Source organism: Lepidochelys olivacea (genome assembly GCF_965140295.1).
Source record: "Lepidochelys olivacea isolate rLepOli2 genome assembly, chromosome: 26".
Lineage (NCBI taxonomy): Eukaryota > Metazoa > Chordata > Testudines > Cheloniidae > Lepidochelys > Lepidochelys olivacea.
The window spans coordinates 12,454,104-12,477,633 of NC_140436.1; the positions used below are offsets into that span (position 1 = coordinate 12,454,104).

General features: G+C 44.4%; 1 protein-coding gene across 2 annotated transcripts in view; it reads left to right on the forward strand.

The window, feature by feature from the left end:
• LOC311513392 (tetraspanin-15-like) overlaps positions 1-23,530 on the forward strand; it is a 324,602-nt gene that overhangs the window by 192,851 nt on the left and 108,221 nt on the right. For both annotated transcript variants that reach the window (XM_084615195.1, XM_084615196.1), the window contains exon 6: positions 17,165-17,239. In XM_084615195.1, coding sequence (XP_084471321.1) covers positions 17,165-17,239 — 75 coding nt within the window. The remainder of the gene's footprint in view (positions 1-17,164; positions 17,240-23,530) is intronic.

The following is a 23,530-nucleotide window of genomic DNA, read 5'->3' on the forward strand; positions in this document are numbered from 1 at the left end:
TGCTGTGCTGCCCAGTGCAGTAGTCTGGGAGCTGACCTTGTTCGTGAAGACAGAGGCAAAAAAAGCACTGAGTACATTTAGCTTTTCCCACATCCTCTGTCACTAGGTTGCCTCCCTCATTCAGTAAGGGGCCCACACTTTCCTTGACTTTCTTCTTGTTGCCAACATACCTGAAGAAACCCTTCTTGTTACTCTTAACATCTCTTGCTAGCTGCAACTCCAGGTGTGATTTTTGGCCTTCCTGATTTCACTCCTGCATGCCTGAGTAATATTTTTATACTCTTGCCTGGTCATTTGTCCAATCTTCCACTTCTTGTAAGCTTCTTTTTTGTGTTTAGGATCAGCAAGGATTTCACTGTGAAGCCAAGCTGGTCGCCTGCCATATTTACTATTCTTTCTACACATTAGGATGGTTTGTTCCTGTAACCTCAATAAGGATTCTTTAAAATACAGCCAGCTTTTCTGGACTCCTTTCCCCCTCATGTTGTTCTCCCAGGGGATCTTGCCCATCAGTTCCTGAGGGAGTCAAAGTCTGCTTTTCTGAAGTCCAGGGTCTGTATTCTGCTGCTCTCCTTTCTTTCCTGTGTCAGAATCCTGAACTTGGCCATCTCATGGTCACTGCCTCTCAGGTTCCCATCCACTCTTGCTTCCCCTACTAATTCTTCCCAGTTTGTGAGCAGCAGGTCAAGAAGAGCTCTGCCCCTAGTTGGTTCCTCCAGCACTTGCACCAGGAAATTGTCCCCTACACTTTCCAAAAACTTCCTGGATTGTCTGTGCACCGCTGTATTGCTCTCCCAGCAGATATCTGGGTGATTGAAGTCTCCCATGAGAACCAGGGCCTGTGATTTAGTAACTTCCATGAGTCGCTGGAAGAAAGCCTCATCCCCTGGTCCAGTGGCCTATAGCAGGCTCCCACCACGACATCACCCTTGTTTCTTGCACTTCTAAACTTAAAAATCTGAGAGTCTCTGGATTCTGTTTCATACCGGATCTCTGAGCAGTCATACTGCTCTCTTACGTACAATGCAACTCTCCCACCTTTTCTGCCCTGCCTGTCTTTCCTGAGCAGTTTATATCCATCCATGACCGTACTCCAGTCATGTGAGTTATCCCACCAAGTCTCTGTTATTCCAATCACATCATAATTTCTTGACTGTGCTAGGACTTCCAGTTCTCCCTGCTTGTTTCCCAGGCTTCTTGCATTTGTGTATAAGCACTTAAGATAACTCACTGATCGTCCCTCTTTCTCAGTATGAGGCAGGAGCCCTCCCCGCTTGCACTCTCCTGCTCGTGCTTCCTCAGGGCTTTGGTCTCCTTCCCCCCAGTGAACCTAGTTTAAAGCCCTCCTCACTAGGTTAGCCAGCCTGTTTGCAAAGATGCTCTTCCCTCTCTTCGTTAGGTGGAGCCCGTCTCTGCCTTCCACTCCTTCTTGGAACACCATCTGATGATCAAAGAATCCAAAGCCTTCTCTCTGATACCACCTGCATAGCCATTCATTGACTTCCACGATTTGATGGTCTCTGCCCAGGCCTTTTACTTCCACAATGCAGGTAATATCCAGAAACCTTTGACATAGCTGACTCACCCTTTTTTCATATCCTTACCGGCCATGTTTAGAGTAGAAGTGGGTAGAGATGGGTATGAGTGGGTAGAGATGGTTTAGAGTAGATGCATGTAGTTCTGGTTGCCCCATCTCAAAAAATCTCTATTAGAATTGGAAAAGATACCGAAAAGGGCAACAAAAAAATTAAGGATATGGAACAGCTTCTGTATGAAGAGAGTTTTAAAAAGACTGGGACTTTTCAGTTTGGAAAAGAGACGACTAAGTGGGGATATGCTAAAGGTCTACAAAATCATGAATGGTGTGGAGAAAGTGAATAAAGAAGTGTTGGTTGGTTGGTCCTTCACATAACACAATGGTCCTCCAATGAAATGAGGACACAATGGTCCTCCAATGAAATTAATAGGCAGTGGGCTTAAAACTAGGGTGACCAGGTGTCCTGATTTTTTTTAATAGGGACAATCCCAATTTTTGGGTCTTTCTTATATAGGCTCCTATTATTCCCCCACCCCCGGTACCGATTTTTTCACGTTTGCTGTCTGGTCACCCTATTTAAAGCAAACAAGGAAGTACTACTTCACACAATGCAGAGTCAACCTGTGTAATTCATTTCCAAGGGAAGTTGTGAAGGCCAACATTCAAAAAGAATTGGATAAGTTTATGGAGGACAGTCCACCAATGGCTAATAGCCAAGATGGTCAAGGATACAACCCCATGCTCCAGCATGTCCTAAATCTTTGACTGCCAGAAGCTGGGAGTGGACAACAGGGGATGGATCACTCAATGATTGCCTGTCCTGTTCATTCCCTCTGAAGCACCTGGCACTGGCCACTGTTGAAAGACAGGATCCTGGGCTAGATGGACCATTGGTCTGTGAACCAGGATGGCCGTTCTTATAAAATGGAGGGCAGAACCACATTGCTCAAGCTTTTGGTACTTCATCCATATATATATATATAAAATTTTTACCCCATTGGTGAAATTCTCCCTTTTGCTCAGTGGTGCATCAGACCTGTGCTGGCCCATCACATGGGTCACCAATCCACCTATCCTCATCTTTTTTCCAATTTGGGGGTGGGTGTGTGTGTGGTTTTTTTGTTTTTTTTTTAGTGAGGAACCAGCTAGCCTCCCATCCATATGCCAATCTGTACCAACCAGTGGTCCTCTTAAGTAGTAACTACTGATGGTCTGACTTTCAAAGATGCTGAGCACCTAGTGAAGTCAATGGGAACTGCTGGTGTTCGGTACCTTTGAAAGTCAGGCTGATTGTGATTGATTCCTCAGGGGAAGCTGCGTAGTGAAGGGTGAACTTCAAAGTGTTTTGAGGTTTGGTTTCAGATAATTACCCAAGATATTCAGTCTCCTCCTGAATCTGGAATTGGGCTGGAACTCTTGAGGCACTTTCTTGCAAGATTTTGGAGGCTTCCTGTCATGGCTGTAAATACCTGGCAATTCTGGGTCAGCGGAATCCTGGAAGTTCTAGTGTGGGATGCATTTTTTCCAGCTCCTTGGTGTTTAAAGGGAGCACTTGGGTCCAAGTACCAAGAGTACCCTGCCCCAAGCTCGCTGTTGGAAGGAAACCCCATTACCCCTGTGTGTACAGCAGGGATCAAGTCAGACTCAATGGGGGGGATGTGTTTGGCCTGCTGCCCTTGTGACCCTGTCTTAACCCAGACAGAGAACCCTCTGATCTTGTAGGCAAATATCAGTGCAGCCCAATTTAGGGATTTTTGCCTCATGCACTGGATAGAATAGGACAGGTGCTGCATTGCTGCCAGATTTGGTTTGGATCCAGGTGTTAATTCATCCGAGCCCCAATCAAAGGTGAAGTCATTCTTGTTTGGGTCCGTCACTGATTGGGACAAAGGGTACTGGTCATGTATTATGATCCTCTCTCCCTGTGAGCCTTATGTCGATTCTCAATTTTGCTGTAGACAAGACTAAAAAATTATTTTTTTTAAAATGAGTAAAAAGCAGTCCGTGGAGCGGCTTCACAGCAGTTGAAATGATTAATCGTTTTCCAAAGCATCTGAGCAAACAATAAGTGTAATTTATTGCTCACATTGGGATTGATGAACTTTTTAAAAGGAACTGGCTCAGGCAAATGTTAATTTAATAAGAAATCAGGAACTTGTTCCTACTTCATCTGGCTTGTTTTGAGCAGGATAAATTGGTAGCAAACAACCTTTATTAGCTATTTTTGCTCTTTAAAGTTGAGTGGAATTGTGTTGCCTGTTTTTAAGGTGGCTGCTCAGTTGTCAAGGAGTTGGACACATTGAGTTAAATATATCCCTGATACAACTTCCTTGACTCTAATGTGATGACTTTATACATATACCGTTAGCCAAAAGGAGTCAAAGTCTTGCAAAGGGGTCATTGCCAAACAATCTGTAGTGTAACAAGTGTTGCAGTTTGTCCTAGTGTCGATGGCAAGCCGCTGTCCAACTGGTAAAATGTGAGGTTTTCAGTAATTAAGACAAGCAAGAATGTAACACGGTTGGAGAGGTGTATTAGGATGGGTGGGAAGCAGGGGAAAGGTTAAGGAGCAAATTCGTTTCTGCTGCTTCACAGAGACGATGGATGAAGGGTGTCAAATAGATATCTATGTGATCTCAATAAAGAAATATGCCATCTTGTAGTGGTTCCTAAATTTTACAATAGAGCGGGAATAGAACTTTGCTCGCATGACTCCCCGCCCCTGTGCACTGAGCCATTCTCTTTCCATCATTAGTCTCCTCTCTTCAGCAGTACTTAACCCCTTACTGGTCACAGAAGGCTCACAACGTACATCATCTGTTCACCCTGCCAGCGCAGTTTGTGGTACTGAAGTAATTAAAATTCTGTTGAAGTCCTCAACGTTCCCATTTTTAGGGGGAGCATTTAGTTGGCTTGACGAAATCCGCCATGAACAGGGTGATTAACAACTAATAATTGTGCTATGTTAGGATTGAAAATTAAATTCAGAACAATCTGATAAAAGCATCACCGCCAAGAGGGCATTTCTCTTAATAGCAGGTGCAGCAGACATTAACCATTGACTCTTCATTCAAGAGGAGGGGCTAACCTAAGTGTCCTGGCTATATTTCAACTCCTCTGCCTTATCTGAGTATTTATCATCATCATCCATCATCATCATGAAATTGCAGCATCTTGATTAATTATATTGTTATGTTTCCACATAGACTAATGGTATGTCTAGACGGCAGTCACCGGATGTTTTTGTAGTTTAAATTGATATTCTCAAACTCACTTTATAATCTGGCTAGCTCAGGTCCCTGAGCAGTGAGGCTGTGGCAACGTGGGCCCTGCAGACTTAACCAGAACCCAGGGTAGTGACTCTCAGCCCGAGCCTGTACTGAGGTTCGCAGTGCTGCAGCCTCGCTATTTTGAGAGCCAAGCTACCTCGATTAAAGCTATTTTGGGCAGGCCCTCTCCAACTGCAATTATGCCCAGTGACTACAGTCTAGACCTATTCTACAAAAAATAGTTTCAGTGCAGATGGCTTTTATTCTAAAGCAAAGGAAACCACTAAGAAAGACAGGTCACACATAAAGACTACACAAAGGAAAGCACAGTGTACATGGCTCATTCTGCAAGTCAGCAACCACTCTGAACGAACTCTGGCATTGCTGTGCTAACAGGCAAAGAGGCCGAGTTCACCCTTTAAGGTTGAATAGAATTCAGTGACTAGCTACGTGCACCACCCACTCTGCTTTCCTAAGTAGCTCCGTTCTCCATTTCTTGTGTTAAACTGCCATGGGGTGGCGCTGTGTGCACTGGTCCTGGGTTCTCACCTTCTCTATTGGGCGACAATTAATGGTGGTGAAAGTGACTGCTCCGTGCATGTCTGTACAATCAGTTGACGTATGTAGGTGTGAATTTGACCCACTGGATCAAAGGAAGCATTAGAAGCCAAACATTAGGGCACACTACAATGTAACAGAATAAACAAGAACATCTCAACCCCTGGAATTATGCCAATCACATACAAATATGTTAATAAGCCAACAAGGCCGTCTCTATTTTATCAGATCAAGTGTGTTCTTAATTAACACGGAGGCTGAATTCTCTAATAGAAACTTAATGATTGTCACAATTTTAGAAGAAGTATCTAATGGAAACTCAGATACAGAAAGAAAAGGAGTACCTGTGGCACCTTTGAGACTAACCAATTTAATTGAGCATAAGCTTTCGTGAGCCACAGCTCACTTCATCGGATGCATTCTCATTTTCTTTTTTGCGAATACGGACTAACACGGCTGCTACTCTGAAATCAGAGATACAGGTGTATTAACAGAAATGAATAGAGAGGATTAAAGTAAAGCCAAGAACTGACAAGGAATTCAGTATATGATCTGTGAAGGACAAACTCTTTGGAAAGCAAAGAAAAATTACACATCTAATTATCTACTTGGGGTTTCTCTTTGACAAATTGAAGTTTTGCAATTTACAGAGTTAATTAAGTGGCCGTTCTTTGCAGACTCTCTGCTTTCTAAGAGGTCTCATTTCAGTTTTCCACATTATCAACAATTCCTGTGCTCCCCCTAGCAGAGAGAAGAGTTCATTTTAGGGCTAAATGAGTGTTGGTCTGGTGTCCCTTTTATAATTCTTTCAAGAAGTAGTCATGTTTGAGTGTGATCGCAAGGAGTCTATGGGTATGACCATTTTGTCCCTTCTAAAATTACTTTCACTTGAAATGAGTGCCAAACCCAGTGATTTAATCCAAGATAGGATCAATAAAAATCTGTATTCATTTCCTCTGGATGCTGGTAGGTTGCATTCAGTTTTCTTGTGCTGTAGATGGATTAGAGCTAAAGAAAGATTTCTGAGAGCGCTGTGTTTGTTTGCCGATGAAACACGTTCACTATTTTTCTTTAGTTGCAAAGTAGTGCAGAAATATTTTGTTCTGATACACTGAAAGTCCATGACACAAGTTCATGAAGCAATTATTTCCCCATAATAATAGACCTTTCCCTCTATAGATCTTAAAGCCCTCTGCAAAGGTGGATGAGCATGATCTCTATTTTGCAGATGGGGAAACTGAGGCACAGAGGGACAGACACTTGCCCATGGTCACACAGTGAATCTTAAGCGGATGTGAGAACAGAACTGAAATTCTGGTGCCCTGCTCATGAGACGATCTTCCTTTCCTCAAGTATTATAACCTGTATGCCCATCACTGCTTTGGGGGTTTCTTTGCTGGGCTCCTCTCTATATATCATTCCTTCTTGTACATATTTGCCCCAGTTTACTGTTCTATCCACCATGCCCAAATTAATATAGCAGGTTTTACCCTTGGTTAATTGTTATGGAATTCCTTGTCTGATTACATTAGACGCACTCTGTCCTGATCTAGATTATAATACATGGGGTGACATTTCTACAGTGCTCTCTCTGGGTCTGCACTGCAATAAAACACCCACAGCTGGCCTGTCAGCTGGCTCAGGCTGCAGGGCCATACAATTGCTGTGTAGACTTCTGGGCTCGGGGTGGAGCCTGGGATCTGGGACTCTCCACCATCATGTGGTCTCATAGCCCAGGCTCTGGCCCAAGCTCAAATGTCTATACTACAATTATCTAGTCCCACATCCCAAGCCCATGCGAGCCCAGATCAGCTGACATGGGCCAGCTGCAGGTGTTTTATTGTGATGTAGACATGGCCTATAAGGGCTTGTTGACATGAGGACATCTAAGAAGGTTAATCCAAATTAATTAAAGGTGTGAATTTGAAGTGTATTGGTTAAACTGCATTCAGCCCCTATGTAAATACCCTCATTTAGAATTAAAGTGGCCTTTTATTTTAATTCACTTCCAATGTGGACTAAATCAGATTAATTCTGAATGAGGGAGCTGAATGCAGCTAACCCACTTCAAATTCACATCTTTTAATTAATTTGGCTTAACTTTTCTGGATGTCCCTATGTCAACAAACCCTAACAGTTAATTGTTAATCAAAGCTTTGCTCCTGATTGCTATCAGTTTAACAAATATCAGGGGGATAGCTGTGTTAGTCTATATCCACAAAAACAACAAGGTTTTTACCCACAAAAGCTTATGCTCAAATAAATCTGTTAGTCTTTAAGGTGCCACCGGACTCATAGAATCATAGAATAACAGAATTAGAAGGGACCTCTGGAGGCCATCTAGTCCAACCCCCTGTCCAGAGCAGGACCAATCCTAACTAAATCATCCCAGCCAGGGCTTTGTCAAGCCTGACCTTAAAAACTTCTAAGGAAGGCAATTCCACCACCTCCCTAGGTAACGCGTTCCAGTGTTTCACCACCCTCTTAGTGAAAAAGTTTTTTTCCTAATATCCAACCTAAACCTCCGCACTGCAACTTGAGACCATTACTCCTTGTCCTGTCATCTGCTATCACTGAGAACAGTCTAGATCCATCCTCTTTGGATCCATCTTTCAGGTAGTTAAAAGAAGCTATCAAATCCCCCCTCATTCTTCTCTTCCGTAGACTAAACAATCCCAGTTCCCTCAGCCTCTCCTCATAACTTGTGTTCCAGTCCCCTAATAATTTTTGTTGCCCTCCTTGTAAACTACTCCTTGTAGTTTTACAAATAATCACTCCTGTTTCCAGTGGCGTATTCTGTGAACCTGCATGTTTGTTTCATTGTAACCGTGCTGTTAAATTGTCACCACTTCCTTAAGCCTTTTGACTGGACTCATTGAGTTTGGTAAATGATTTCTTTCCATACAACTCCCTTGGATATTTGCCTTGGAAGGCGCTTTGTAAATGCACATTTTAATGACGCAAGGATCAAATTTAATGACTGGGTAAGTAAATTGCCTTTATAAAGTTGCTCTGTATTTTAAAGACAGCGTCTGATGGGGTAGTTAGAATCCACTGGAAATAAAAGAGTTACCTTGTAACTATCAGAGCCGAGTGAGAGAGAGAGAGCACGAAAGAGCGCATTTGGATATGTTTCTACACTGTAAAATGTGCAGAGGACATCCTTCCATTCTTATCGGGGAGTCCAAGTTGATCAGTGGGTGGTTTTTTGATAAGCATGGGCCTGAGCTACAAAGTTGGGAGTAAAATGCTTTGAGATCTGTGAATGAAAAGCACTTGGAGCATCAGGTATTTCTACTACCATTGAGTATAGCTGGGTGCATAGTAGCATGAGAGAGAGCTGGACTAATTTTATGAGTGGTATTGTGTGGGGGCAGGACTTGGTGGAGTCAAAAGTCTGGAGGGTCCCTTCTGCTTCATGTCAGATGTTTCTAAATGTCATGCCTCAGGGCTTTAGATAGTCACTACAGAGGTCAGGAAGAGATTACTCTTTCCCCCCACAAAATGTATTCTTGGTGGGGTTTTTTTAGTCTCCTTCCTCTGATGCATCCAGGATGGCTGGAGATGGGACACTGGATGGGGAGGGCCAGGGCTCTGAGGTGGCACCGAGCATTTTCTCTCGCAGGTGCTTGGCTGGCTGGTTCTTACTCATAGTGCCCAGGTCTAACTGATCATCATACATGGAGTCGGGAAGGAATTTTCACCAGGTCAAACTAGCAGTGACCTTGCGGGGAGGGGAGGGGGGGTGTTCACCTTCCTCTGCAGTGTGAAGTGCAGTCTGCTTTCCAGGATCATCTGGGTATGTATCACACACTCAGTTTTCTGCTGTTGCAGGGGCCTTGGGCATTGGTGCCCCTCGATCCCTCCTGTTCTCTGCCTGTGGCACATAATACTGGACTGTAATACCTTGATCTAATTTCAGTGGCTGGGTTTAGAGTGCAGGGGCTGAGTGGTGTTTGGTGGCCTGTGAGACATAGAAGGTCAGACTAGATCTGGTGGTCCCTTGTGCCCTTAAATTCTGTGATTCTCTAAGCTGCTAAACATCATGATTTTCACTGGTTGCAGGACTGGGCGGATTCTATTTTAGCAGGGCCACCGGGCCTCATTGCCACGTCAGGACCTCCGTCTCAAACCCAACTTGTCAGCAAAGAAGCTTCTCTGAATTACTGTGGCAAGAACTATTTCAGGACCCTTGGCTTCATCCATCATTGTGGAGTCACGCATACAGCTAGAGAACAGCTTGTGATAAAGTGCAGGCCCTGTCTGCAACGGGGTAATGCAGTGTACCAATGCCATTTGGTGCTTCACTGCTCTGTCTCACAGCGTATATTATATAAGATTTTCCTCTTTAGATCCCAGTTCCACAGAGAGATTGGTTGGCTAGGATGAGAGGAGCAAAAGTCTGGATCAGGATGCACAAAATTTGGAGGTGTTCATAATCCAAACCTTGATTTATATTTTGTAAATGGCCTTGCTTTTAGAATGGGGTGAATCATAGAATCATAGAATATCAGGGTTGGAAGGGACCCCAGAAGGTCATCTAGTCCAACCCCCTGCTCAAAGCAGGACCAATTCCCAGTTAAATCATCCCAACCAGGGCTTTGTCAAGCCTGACCTTAAAAACCTCTAAGGAAGGAGATTCTACCACCTCCCTAGGTAACGCATTCCAGTGTTTCACCACCCTCTTAGTGAAAAAGTTTTTTCCTAATATCCAATCTAAACCTCCCCCACTGCAACTTGAGACCATTACTCCTCGTTCTGTCATCTGCTACCATTGAGAACAGTCTAGAGCCATCCTCTTTGGAACCCCCTTTCAGGTAGTTGAAAGCAGCTATCAAATCCCCCCTCATTCTTCTCTTCTGCAGGCTAAACAATCCCAGCTCCCTCAGCCTCTCCTCATAACTCATGTGTTCCAGTCCCCTAATCATTTTTGTTGCCCTTCGCTGGACTCTCTCCAATTTATCCACATCCTTCTTGAAGTGTGGGGCCCAAAACTGGACACAGTACTCCAGATGAGGCCTCACCAATGTCGAATAGAGGGGAACGATCACGTCCCTCGATCTGCTCGCTATGCCCCTACTTATACATCCCAAAATGCCATTGGCCTTCTTGGCAACAAGGGCACACTGCTGACTCATATCCAGCTTCTCGTCCACTGTCACCCCTAGGTCCTTTTCTGCAGAACTGCTGCCTAGCCATTCGGTCCCTAGTCTGTAGCTGTGCATTGGGTTCTTCCGTCCTAAGTGCAGGACACTGAACTTATCCTTATTGAACCTCATCAGATTTCTTTTGGCCCAATCCTCCAATTTGTCTAGGTCCTTCTGTATCCTATCCCTCCCCTCCAGCGTATCTACCACTCCTCCCAGTTTAGTATCATCCGCAAATTTGCTGAGAGTGCAATCCACACCATCCTCCAGATCATTTATGAAGATATTGAACAAAACTGGCCCCAGGACCGACCCCTGGGGTACTCCACTTGATACTGGCTGCCAACTAGATATGGAGCCATTGATCACTACCCGTTGAGCCCGACAATCTAGCCAGCTTTCTACCCACCTTGTAGTGCATTCATCCAGCCCATACTTCCTTAACTTGCTGACAAGAATACTGTGGGAGACCGTGTCAAAAGCTTTGCTAAAGTCAAGAAACAATACATCCACTGCTTTCCCTTCATCCACAGAACCAGTAATCTCATCATAGAAGGCGATTAGATTAGTCAGGCATGACCTTCCCTTGGTGAATCCATGCTGGCTGTTCCTGATCACTTTCCTCTCATGCAAGTGCTTCAGGATTGATTCTTTGAGGATCTGCTCCATGATTTTTCCAGGGACTGAAGTGAGGCTGACTGGCCTGTAGTTCCCAGGATCCTCCTTCTTCCCTTTTTTAAAGATTGGCACTACATTAGCCTTTTTCCAGTCATCCGGGACTTCCCCGGTTCGCCACGAGTTTTCAAAGATAATGGCCAATGGCTCTGCAATCACAGCCGCCAATTCCTTCAGCACTCTCGGATGCAACTCGTCCGGCCCCATGGACTTGTGCACGTCCAGCTTTTCTAAATAGTCCCTAACCACCTCTATCTCCACAGAGGGCTGGCCATCTCTTCCCCATTTTGTGATGCCCAGCGCAGCAGTCTGAGAGCTGACCTTGTTAGTGAAAACAGAGGCAAAAAAAGCATTGAGTACATTAGCTTTTTCCACATCCTCTGTCACTAGGTTGCCTCCCTCATTCAGTAAGGGGCCCACACATTCCTTGGCTTTCTTCTTGTTGCCAACATACCTGAAGAAACCCTTCTTGTTACTCTTGACATCTCTTGCTAGCTGCAGCTCCAGGTGCGATTTGGCCCTCCTGATAACATTCCTACATGCCCGAGCAATATTTTTATACTCTTCCCTGGTCATATGTCCAACCTTCCACTTCTTGTAAGCTTCTTTTTTATGTTTAAGGTCCGCTAGGATTTCACCATTAAGCCAAGCTGGTCGCCTGCCATATTTACTATTTTTTCGACTCATCGGGATGGTTTGTCCCTGTAACCTCAACAGGGATTCCTTGAAATACAGCCAGCTCTCCTGGACTCCTTTCCCCTTCAAGTTAGTCCCCCAGGGGATCCTACCCATCCGTTCCCTGAGGGAGTCGAAGTCTGCTTTCCTGAAGTCCAGGGTCCGTATCCTGCTGCTTACCTTTCTTCCCTGCGTCAGGATCCTGAACTCAACCAACTCATGGTCACTGCCTCCCAGATTCCCATCCACTTTTGCTTCCCCCACTAATTCGTCCCGGTTTGTGAGCAGCAGGTCAAGAAAAGCGCCCCCCCTAGTTGGCTCCTCTAGCACTTGCGCCAGGAAATTGTCCCCTATGCTTTCCAAAAACTTCCTGGATTGTCTATGCACCGCTGTATTGCTCTCCCAGCAGATATCAGGAAAATTAAAGTCACCCATGAGAATCAGGGCATGCGATCTAGTAGCTTCCGCGAGCTGCCGGAAGAAAGCCTCATCTACCTCATCCCCCTGGTCCGGTGGTCTATAGCAGACTCCCACCACTACATCACTCTTGTTGCACACACTTCTAAACTTAATCCAGAGACACTCAGGTTTTTCTGCAGTTTCGTACCGGAGCTCTGAGCAGTCATACTGCTCCCTTACATACAGTGCTACTCCCCCACCTTTTCTGCCCTGCCTGTCCTTCCTGAACAGTTTATAACCAGCCATGACAGTACTCCAGTCATGTGAGTTATCCCACGAAGTCTCTGTTATTCCAATCACGTCATAGTTCCTTGACATCACCAGGACCTCCAGTTCTCCCTGCTTGTTTCCAAGGCTTTGTGCATTTGTATATAAGCACTTGAGATAACCTGTTGATCGCCCCTCATTCCCAGAATGAAGCACCCTGATCTGAATATCCTAAACTTTAGAGCACTCAAAATCTAGATCCATGTGCTGAGCATAAAATTTGTCTCTGAGGCACTAATTGGATAGGCTCAGCCCCATATCTTAGTGGATTTGCATTGGCCTGTTTGGTAAGATCTAGCAAGGCATTCAGGTTCCAAAAGAAGCCCTTGATCTCGATACCTGAGTTTGCATACTTGTGTGTGGAGGAATGTCTTTGTCTAAGGGAAATATTTATGGGACTAAACACAAGATCTGGTCACCTCGCTACATTCTCATTACCCGCTAACTGAATTATCACACACAGTGCAGCTCTCATATAACTTGGTGCATAAATGGCTTCCTGAGGGGCACAAAAGCCTGTGAAAGACATAAAAACTAGAACATGTATTGGAATCCTACAGGACCTAAGCAAGCTACAAACTGCCTGAGGTCGGGAAGTAACTTTCCTTGACTACTGCTTAGTTGTCTTGTATGGGATTATTAGAGCATCCAGTGCTCGCCATTGTCAGAGATTGACCTTTGTTCTACTCTGGTACAGCAATTCCTCTGTTACCAACCTGCATATGCCCATACGAGCCAGCAGCTGTTCTGGAAGCTGGTTCTCAGCTCTGTGGAGAGAGCTTGGGTGGGAGGGCTAAGGGCAAGTGTCAAGGTTCCTCCCCCACTCTGAACTCTAGGGTACAGATGTGGGGACCTGCATGAAAAAACCTCCTAAGCTTATCTTTACCAGCTTAGGTCAAAACTTCCCCAAGGTACAAAATATTACGCCCGTTATCCTTGGACTGGCCGCTACCACCACCAAACTAATACTGGTTACTGGGGAAGAGCTGTTTGGACGCGTCCTTCCCCCCAAAATACTTCCCAAAACCTTGCACCCCACTTCCTGGACAAGGTTTGGTAAAAAGCCTCACCAATTTGCCTAGGTGACTACAGACCCAGACCCTTGGATCTTAAGAACAATGAACAATCCTCCCAACACTTGCACCCCCCCTTTCCTGGGAAATGTTGGATAAAAAGCCTCACCAATTTGCATAGGTGACCACAGACCCAAACCCTTGGATCTGAGAACAATGAAAAAGCATTCAGTTTTTTACAAGACTTTTAATAAAAAATAGAAGTAAATAGAAATAAAGACATCCCCCCTGTAAAATCAGGATGGTAGATATCTTACAGGGTAATTAGATTCAAAAACATAGAGAACCCCTCTAGGCAAAACCTTAAGTTACAAAAAAGATACACAGACAGAAATAGTTATTCTATTCAGCACAATTCTTTTCTCAGCCATTTAAAGAAATCATAATCTAACACATACCTAGCTAGATTACTTACTAAAAGTTCTAAGGCTCCATTCCTGGTCTATCCCTGGCAGAAACCAGCATACAGACTGACACAGACCCTTTGTTTCTCTCCCTCCTCCCAGCTTTTGAAAGTATCTTGTCTCCTCATTGGTCATTTTGGTCAGGTGCCAACGAGGTTACCTTTAGCTTCTTAACCCTTTACAGGTGAGAGGAGCTTTCCCCTGGCCAGGAGGGATTTCAAAGGGGTTTACCCTTCCCTTTATATTTATGACAGCAAGAAAAAATCTCTGCCCCTTTTTGTCACTGTAAGACCCTGGCGTCAGTAGGGAAGAAGGGAATGCATGTTAGTACTTTTGTGTAGACAGGACAATTGGTGTGTAATATGATAGCTGGTCAAGGCCAACCTTAGCAGCCGTGTAGGGTTAACCTCGACCAGCTAAGGGTATGTCTACACTGCCCGCGGTGATCGATCCAGCTGGGGTCGATTTATCGCATCAAGTCTAGACGCGATAAATCGATCCCCGAGCGCTCTCCCATCGACTCCTGTACTCCACCACCGCGAGAGGCGCAGGCGGAGTCGACAGGGGAGCGGCAGCCGTCGACTCACCTTGAAGACACCATGGTAAGTCGATTGAAGTACGTTGACTTCAGCTACCTTATTCACATAGCTGAAGTTGCGTAACTTACATCGATTTTTTCCCCCTCTCCCCCCGCAGTGTAGACCAGGGCTAAGTAGTGTTAAAACTACAACTGGCCTGGTCTACACTAGGGTTTTAGCTAATGTGTTAAAAGCCCACCTTGTTTCTAGTATAGACGTGGCCTGAACTGGTGGGATAGCTTGGGAGAAACCAAACACAGGTGACAAGCAGTGAGCTCTGTCCAGGCGAGATCTTCCTCCTTCAAAACCTGGATGGATTGATCTGGAATTTCTCCCAGGCATTCTTTCTCTCCTCTCTCCAGCAGCTCTTATACAGCCAGAGAGTTAACCCTTTGTGTATTGGGGTCCCAGTGACGTCCTTGCACCCTGTCAGTCAATTAACAGCAACTGTCTTCTGCTGATTAGAGCTGCATTGAAGCCTCTTGTTTTTCTATGAATAAAATACTTTTTTTTTTTATTGATCATTTCTCTAGCATTTAAATTCTGTAAGCCCAGGGCACCATCTAGCAGATATGGTGATGTCAGGATCAGACTAGTTTAGAAGCAGCTGTCAATTAGGACAAGATTGTTTCTCAACAAGTGAGTTGACACCCCCCCCCACTCCCAAAACACCCTCATCCTTCAAAATCAGATATTCTGTCAGCCTCTCAAAACACATACCATGACAGTGCATAGCCTTATCGTTGTTGCATTGTTTTATTCTTACAGTAAATGTAAGTGGGGAATCATGAACATTTTTGACTTTGAATACATGGTCGCCAACCTGAAAAGGTTGAGAAACCCAGAATTAGGACATATGAGCATAAGTCTTTGCAACAGCTGGGCTCATTGGTCATTAGAAACTATATAGTTCAGCGCAGACAGCAATGAAGTTATGGCCTGCTCCCACTCGCATTGAAATCAGGGGCAAAATTTCCATTGAGCTCAGTAGTGTGAGATTGGGCCTTCCTGGTGGAAACCAAAGGAATTTGTGTAGGGGATGGAATGTTGAGCCATGATGTGTTTAAACATCCCCACTCACGCAATGAGAAGCAGCATCCTAGGAGGCCCTAATTACCTGCAGTGACAATAAAGCAAATCAACAAGGAAGTCTCTGGTACCCTGTGAGGAGAAGCCAGGAGTAAACTCTTGTGAGTGTTTCATTACATTAAATCTATTATGATGAGGAGCAATAACATTGACTCAGACATATGTGAAAGACCAGCAATAAAAGGAGAGGCATAATGAGGCTATTACAAACAGATGAGTGGAGTGCTGCCGTGGAGTTATGGTTAATAAGATGTCATGAATACATGGGTATAAAAATTGTGACCAATCCTCCGACCAATTCTCATCTCCTCTTGGTCTTCTGGCTTCTCGCCTGTGTGTTTCTATGCTTATCTATACAGCAACTAGATGCTAAGCTGATTAGCACTTTGGGAGAATTGCTTGGTAAAAACTAACTGACAGCTAATGGCTGTTTGTCTGCTAGAGCCCCAGCTAGAATCCAACTGAGTCCTTATATTTTGCTGCCCTAAAACTGTTCGTGTACTCCCAATTGGACTGGAGCCCTTTCTGTCCTCTCCTGTCCCGTCTACATTACCCACTGGATTGACAGGCAGCGATCGATCCAGCAGGGGTCGATTTATCGCATCTAGTCTAGATGCGATAAATCGACCGCCGAGCGCTCTCCCGTCAACTCTGGTACTCCACCAGGGCGAGAGGGGCAGGTGGAGTTGACAGGAGAGCATCAGCCGTCGACTTACCACAGTGAAGACCCCATGGTAAGTAGATCTAAGTACGCTGACTTCAGCTACGTTATTCGTGTAGCTTAGATCAATCTCCCCCAGTGTAGACCAGGCCTAATAGAGTTAGGTCAACGTAAGGCAGCTTACATCGACCTAACTCTGTAAGCATCTACGTTAAAATGTAGCTCCCACTGATGTGACTCGCTTTAATAATTCCACCTCCACATAGTGCTTAAGTTGATGTAGTCAGGGTGACGCAGCGTCAGTATAGACGCTGCATCGCTTACGTCGACTGTTGCTGCCTTTCAGAAGCCATCCCGCAAGGCCCCACACTGGCAGTTATATTGGCACAAGTGTTCCTGGTAAAGACGTGCACTGCTGACACAAGGAGCATAGTGTGGACATGCAAAAGCAATTCAATTACTGCAGCGACATAACTTAGGTCAGCTTAATTTTGTAGTGGAGGCTTGCCCAAAGTCTCTTTGCACTCGGGCATTTCAGTGGTGGGTGAGGCGATACTTAAAATATGCCTAGTATGGGCTACGCTTTATGGTCCTTCATGATAAATGTCTGTATATATATTACTGCTATAACCCCCTAGTATTTCCTCAAACAAGAATTTGATGTAAGTAATATCACCCTTTTGTTCATGTCTTATGAGAATTGTAATGAGTCAGAGTGAATACATCTTTGGCTAGAACGATACTAATGTTCTACTTTGTCTTTTCTATGCAGTTCTTCTGGGTCCTTCTGGTGATCTTCATCACTGAGGTGCTGTTGATATTCATTGAAATAATCTTCGAAAACAAGGTGAGCTTCTTGAACTTTTTACTTGGAGCGTGCAAATCACATTTGTCCTCTCTGAAGAATGAGGAACTGCCTGCTCGATTCACCTGAGCAAAGGAGAATTTGTTTTCTCCCAAGTCATTGTTTTCAGTGTTAGTCTATTTAAGAGACTCTCACCTCTTCTTCTTTTCTGCATGGCTGACAGCTAAATATTTCTCATTAACCATTTTTTCCTATATTGTGTGTTAGTTTTGCAGTTATATAGTCTCTTGTACACTCTGAATTAGGAGAAATTATGTCGGAATTATTAATAAAAATACAATGCTCTTTAACTTTCCTCTTGCCCACAAATTAGGTTAGAGATACACTAGATGTTGGCACCAGAGCTGAACACCAGGTTTCAATTTACCGACTCAACTGATACCTTTAAAGAAATTTCTCTCTCCTGGTATATGACCACATTGTTAGAAGGGTTGGGTAAATATTGTAAACAAAGGATGGGAAGAACTTTTATGTCTCTTGGATGAGAGATACAACCAAGATTCTCTGACTAAACTTGGGGATTAAAGTTCCTCATGGGAAAATTTTTGAAAGGGGATCCTTCCATTGGCTCTCCGTCACCCACTGTATCAAGTTTCAAATGCCTGCGTAGGGCCTAAGGATATTAAATCAACTGAAAGTAGAACTCAGTGGGAGTTGGGTGATTAATGTATTTCAGTTCCTTTGGAAAATCCCAATTGGTATTCCAGGCTCCCTATTCCCTTGGGGAAACAATGTCCTGAACTTTAATGGTGAGATTTTCAAAGACACTTAGCTGGTTTGGATGCCCATTTCTCATTAATTTTAATGGGAACTGAGCATCCATATCCTTAGTCAGCTTTGTAAATCTCCAGCTAAAAACCCACAGGAACTTTCTGTAAGGATAGTGGGTTTTGTGCAATGTTGCTTTGCCAGCTTGTGCATGACACCCTGCGGTACTGTCCTGCTATAGTGTTGGTTTTGTTTTATTACTACAGTAGAGACAGTGAAGTACTGTGGGATGGGAAATGGTCCTAGAAATGTAAAATATGCAAAAAAGTTTTAACTTGTTGCTTTAGGGGCTATACTGTGTTTTCTTTTGTAGTTAGTTGGTTTCAATATGGGATTTATATTAATAAAATTCATATTGGATCCTAATTACACAGCTTAATGGGAGTGTTAAATAAGCATTGGGAAAACAGTTTCCAGTCTTCCTCTTGTACCGACCACTGAGCTCTCCGACTTTTGCCACTGTTTTGTATGAAATTTAGTTACATCTGTCAAAACAATAAAGGGGCCAGCAAGAGCAGAAAGTGGGCATGAGTATTGAGTGAGCATGTCACTCCAGGAGACTGCTTTCAAAATAGCAGGAGGATTGGTTCAGGGGCTTGAAATTGCTAAAAGTCATAGGGAATCTTCTCCAAACTTTAGTTACATTCACTCCTGACATTCTCTTTTGTAATGTCAAAGAAAATAAAGGCCATTGATAATTTTTTCTTTACTGACTAATTTTATAGGGCCAGAAGAATTGTGAGACAGGGACAGACAATTGCTGCATCAAATGCAGTGTCTCCTCTCACCCAGTGGTCACTACCAAGTGTTGCAGTGAATCTGTGAAACTCACATGATGCACCCGGTTAAATATGGAGCTCTGTGTTATAATGGGGAAGAGAGATCTTCCTGATCTTAGTTAAGGATCAAAGTTTGCCCTGAAGCATTAGGATTAATGGTCCTTGTCACTTTTACCCTAGTTTAGTTATATACTGGAGGGTGACATTCACTCCTATGTACAAGGCCCCCCTCAAAGCCCTATGCATCACTTAAGCCCTTTTGCAGTCTTTCCAGCAAAGGATTGATATCCCCCCCCCCCCCAATCCTCTTTGAAATGTGCTGAGCTTATTGCCTCAATTATGTTAAATGATGCTTGAAAGTTTTGCCTGTATGATGCCTGTACATCACTGTAATGGAGAGATTAAAAATGCTTACAATAGTTGTTCTTTTCTGCCACTTCTGAATTAAGCTGAAGAAACCCTGCTACTTCCAGTATTAACTTAACATCACAGTCAGTTAAATGCCTTAAATACAGAACCATAATCTCTGCTGGCTCACACAATACTCAGTATGGCTGAACCATTTCTAAAATGCATACTTAAGGGATTTATAAAAAATCTGTTCGTTTTTGTATAAATGATTTCATGGCTCCTTTAGCACTATAATAGGTGGCGGGGTGGGGGGTGGGGTTAAAGAATGTATTATCTCCTCAGTGACCTCAAACCCTAAACACAAATCAGTATTCAGGAGGTTCGATCCTACTGAGTCATAGCCAAAGAAAAGGTTTTCATGAGCCCCTGTAGTGAAACAGAAGTTCACATGGCTCGTTGTTGCATTACAGGAGATACAGATGCCATTTGTTATGGGTTAGGCTTCCAGTTCCTCCTCCTGGGTTGGTACCGTGGATGGATTATCTCTTGCGTTAGGCCATCGTATTCCAAACAGGCTGAGTCACCTGAAGTGAGAGATGTGGGGCCTGATTCTTCATTGCCTTGCAACGTAAGTTGTCATGTGTCCCTGGGGACAGTGAGTGTAAAATCCTTCCAGTTGCATGACGGAGCAGAGGGCTCTCTTTTTGGTGCACAACCGTAACCGACAGCGCGAAGGATGAGGAATCAGGCCCTTCTTCTTAACTCTGATTTCTTCTTCACGTGGTGTCCCTACAGGTGCTCCACTCTAGGTGTGTTAGTAGCCCCTGTGTCTTCAGTTGGAGGTTGCTCATAGCAGTGTCTCTTCGGCCCACGCGTTAGTCGGCCCTGTGCCCCGTGCCGTTGTTGTATAGAACCACCCTCAGTTCCTTCGCCACCACCTCAGCCTGGGACTGAGCTCTGGTAATTGTCCACTGAGATTTCCCCAACTTTTCCTCTTTTATTAATAACACATGCCAACCCGCCAGAGGAAGAGGATGATCAGCGGAAGGGAGAAAAGCTGCAAACATTTTTAAATGGAATTGCAACCCGTCGGTTAAATTTGTGGCTTGAGTAAAACCATTATCATCTAAATCATCCCTTAATTTAATTTAATGGGCGATATAAATACTTAATTAAAAATCAAGCAATTGGTGAGAGAGAACAGAGATTTAACAAGCGATGAATCTTCTTGACCTATAATTGTCACACTGCACAAAGCAAATGTGAATCTGCATTTGGAATAAACTACTAGGCATTTAATTATGCCAATTGATATGTAAATGTGCTCATGGAGTTGCAGATTTAAATTAAATACCTGCTTTTGCTGCCTTGTGCCAATTGAATGCATCTGATGAAGTGAGCTGTAGCTCACGAAAGCTTATGCTCAAATTCCTTAGTCTCTAAGGTGCCACAAGTCCTCCTTTTCTTTATGCAGCTAAAATTATTTAGCCCTCGGCCATTTAACCACTGTCTTAAAGTCTAGATTTAATTCAGAATGTTGTGAATGGATAGTACCACTGGTCTAGAGTACAAGATTCTTTCAAGGGGGGAACAGTATGTCTCCGTGGGGCCTACAATATTAAATATTCTGGATCATGTAGCTTCTAGATACAGCTAAGCATAGAAATGGTCACAGACAGCCTCCTTATGAGACTGTCTTGCTTTAAATTGCTTCATCACACTAAACAAACAGTTACCTAATTTATAGGTGCAGTGGGTTCTTAGAGCGCTCTTAAAAGTTTCTGGATAGCTGGGGAGAAGAGGATTACTACCATGGCCTCATTCTAACACCAAATGACCATAAGAGCTCAGGCCTTCGGAAGCAGGAGCGACTCCTTCCCTGTGCGACCTTGAGCAAGTCTCTCTGTTCCTCAGTATCTTTATTGGGAAAAATAGGGATAAATCCTTCCCTACCTCAGAGGGGGTAAATTCTTAAACGTTTGTGAGGTACTGTGGTGACAGGGTCGTGTACATACATTACAAAGACTGGTGCCCCAACACCTTGCAGCCTGAGTGTTCACTTTACAGGCATTCTCAGGGTGTACTTTGCCTTCCTGCAGATGAACACAAGTGGCAAAGACTTGCATCTTCATGCTGCCAGCAAAGAGACACAGTGTGTGCACTTGTCTGTTCTAAAATCAGTGTTGATCATCCCATGAAGACATACAGGGAAGTGCTCGACGCTCAGAACATGCACAATGAAAGCCGTTCAATATTAAGCCAAAAAAAAATATCTCTCAACTGAAAAACCTAAAAAAATATTTTGGCAACACACCAATTTTTCATAAAAAAAACTATTAACGTTATGTTGGTCAAAAACATTCATTTTTCACTTGAGTTTCTTTTTAAAATGGAAAAGCATTGATTTTTTTCCATCAAAAAATCAATTAAAATAGTTTTGGCCAAAAGAATAAATTTTTCATTTAATAACCTCAAAAAATCTTTTGGCAAAGATTTTGATTTTTAAGCAAACAATTTATTGAAGAAAATTTCTGGCAAAAAATGAGTTTGCAATTAAAAATCTTGATAAAAGAATTGGCAAAAAATTGCTTTTTCACTGGAAAAAATCAACTGTACAAAGTGCAAGCTGGTCTCCATATTGGAAGAGAAGATTGAAGGTCTGGAGCAACAGATAACGACCCTGCGTTGCATACGAGAAACAGAGGATTTTCTGGACAAAAGTCAGGATATGCTTCTACGGGCACAAAGCTCTAAAGATTTAGAGCAGGTTGCACAGCGGAGCCAAGAGGCCAGTGAAGAACCTTGGCAACATGTGACCTCCAGAAGAAGAAGGGGGAATGTCTGGGTTCCAGCAACGCGGACACAGGTAACTAACCGCTTTCATGTTCTCTCCACAGGTACCATTGCGGAGAGTGGACCAGATGATATGTCTGGGGGGAGAAAGCAGAAGGAGACTCCGCTGGTTGGAAGGCATGAGATGCACTGTCCTGAGGTTGGGGGTTCCACGACCACCACTCCCAAGAGAAGGAGGCGGGTGGTGGTGGTCGGGGACTCTCTCCTCCGGGGTACTGAGTCATCTATCTGCCGCCCTGACCGGGAAAACCGAGAAGTCTGCTGCTTGCCGGGGGCTAAGATTTGCGATGTGACGGAGAGACTGCCGAGACTCATCAGGCCCTCGGATCGCTACCCCTTCCTGCTTCTCCACGTGGGCACCAATGATACTGCCAAGAATGACCTTGAGCGGATCACTGCGGACTACGTGGCTCTGGGAAGAAGGATAAAGGAGTTTGAGGCGCAAGTGGTGTTCACGTCCATCCTCTCGGTGGAAGGAAAAGGCCTGGGTAGGGACCGTTGAATCGTGGAAGTCAACGAATGGCTACGCAGGTGGTGTCGGAGAGAAGGCTTTGGATTCTTTGACCATGGGATGGTGTTCCATGAAGGAGGAGTGCTGGGCAGAGACAGGCTCCACCTTACGAAGAGAGGGAAGAGCATCTTCGCGAGCAGGCTGGCTAACCTAGTGAGGAGGGCTTTAAACTAGGTTCACCGGGAGAAGGAGACCAAAGCCCTGAGGTAAGTGGGAAAGCGGGATACCGGGAGGAAGCACAGGCAGGAATGTCTGTGAGGGGAGGGCTCCTGCCTCATACTGAGAATGAGGGGCGATCAGCAGGTTATCTCAAGTGCTTATATACAAATGGACAAAGCCTTGAAAACAAGCAGGGAGAACTGGAGGTCCTGGTGATGTCAAGGAATTATGACGTGATTGGAATAACAGAGACTTGGTGGGATAACTCACATGACTGGAGTACTGTCATGGATGGTTATAAACTGTTCAGGAAGGACAGGCAGGGCAGAAAAGGTGGGGGAGTAGCACTGTATGTAAGGGAGCAGTATGACTGCTCAGGGCTCCGGTACGAAACTGCAGAAAAACCTGAGAGTCTCTGGATTAAGTTTAGAAGTGTGAGCAACAAGGGTGATGTAGTGGTGGGAGTCTGCTATAGACCACCGGACCAGGGGGATGAGGTGGATGAGGCTTTCTTCCGGCAGCTCGCAGAAGCTACTAGATCGCACGCCCTGGTTCTCATGGGTGACTTTAATTTTCCTGATATCTGCTGGGAGAGCAATACAGCAGTGCATAGACAATCCAGGAAGTTTTTGGAAAGCGTAGGGGATAATTTCCTGGTGCAAGTGCTAGAGGAGCCAACTGGGGGGGAGCTTTTCTTGACCTGCTGCTCACAAACCGGGACGAATTAGTGGGGGAAGCAAAAGTGGATGGGAATCTGGGAGACAGTGACCATGAGTTGGTTGAGTTCAGGATCCTGACACAGGGAAGAAAGGTAAGCTGCAGGATACGGACCCTTGACTTCAGGAAAGCAGA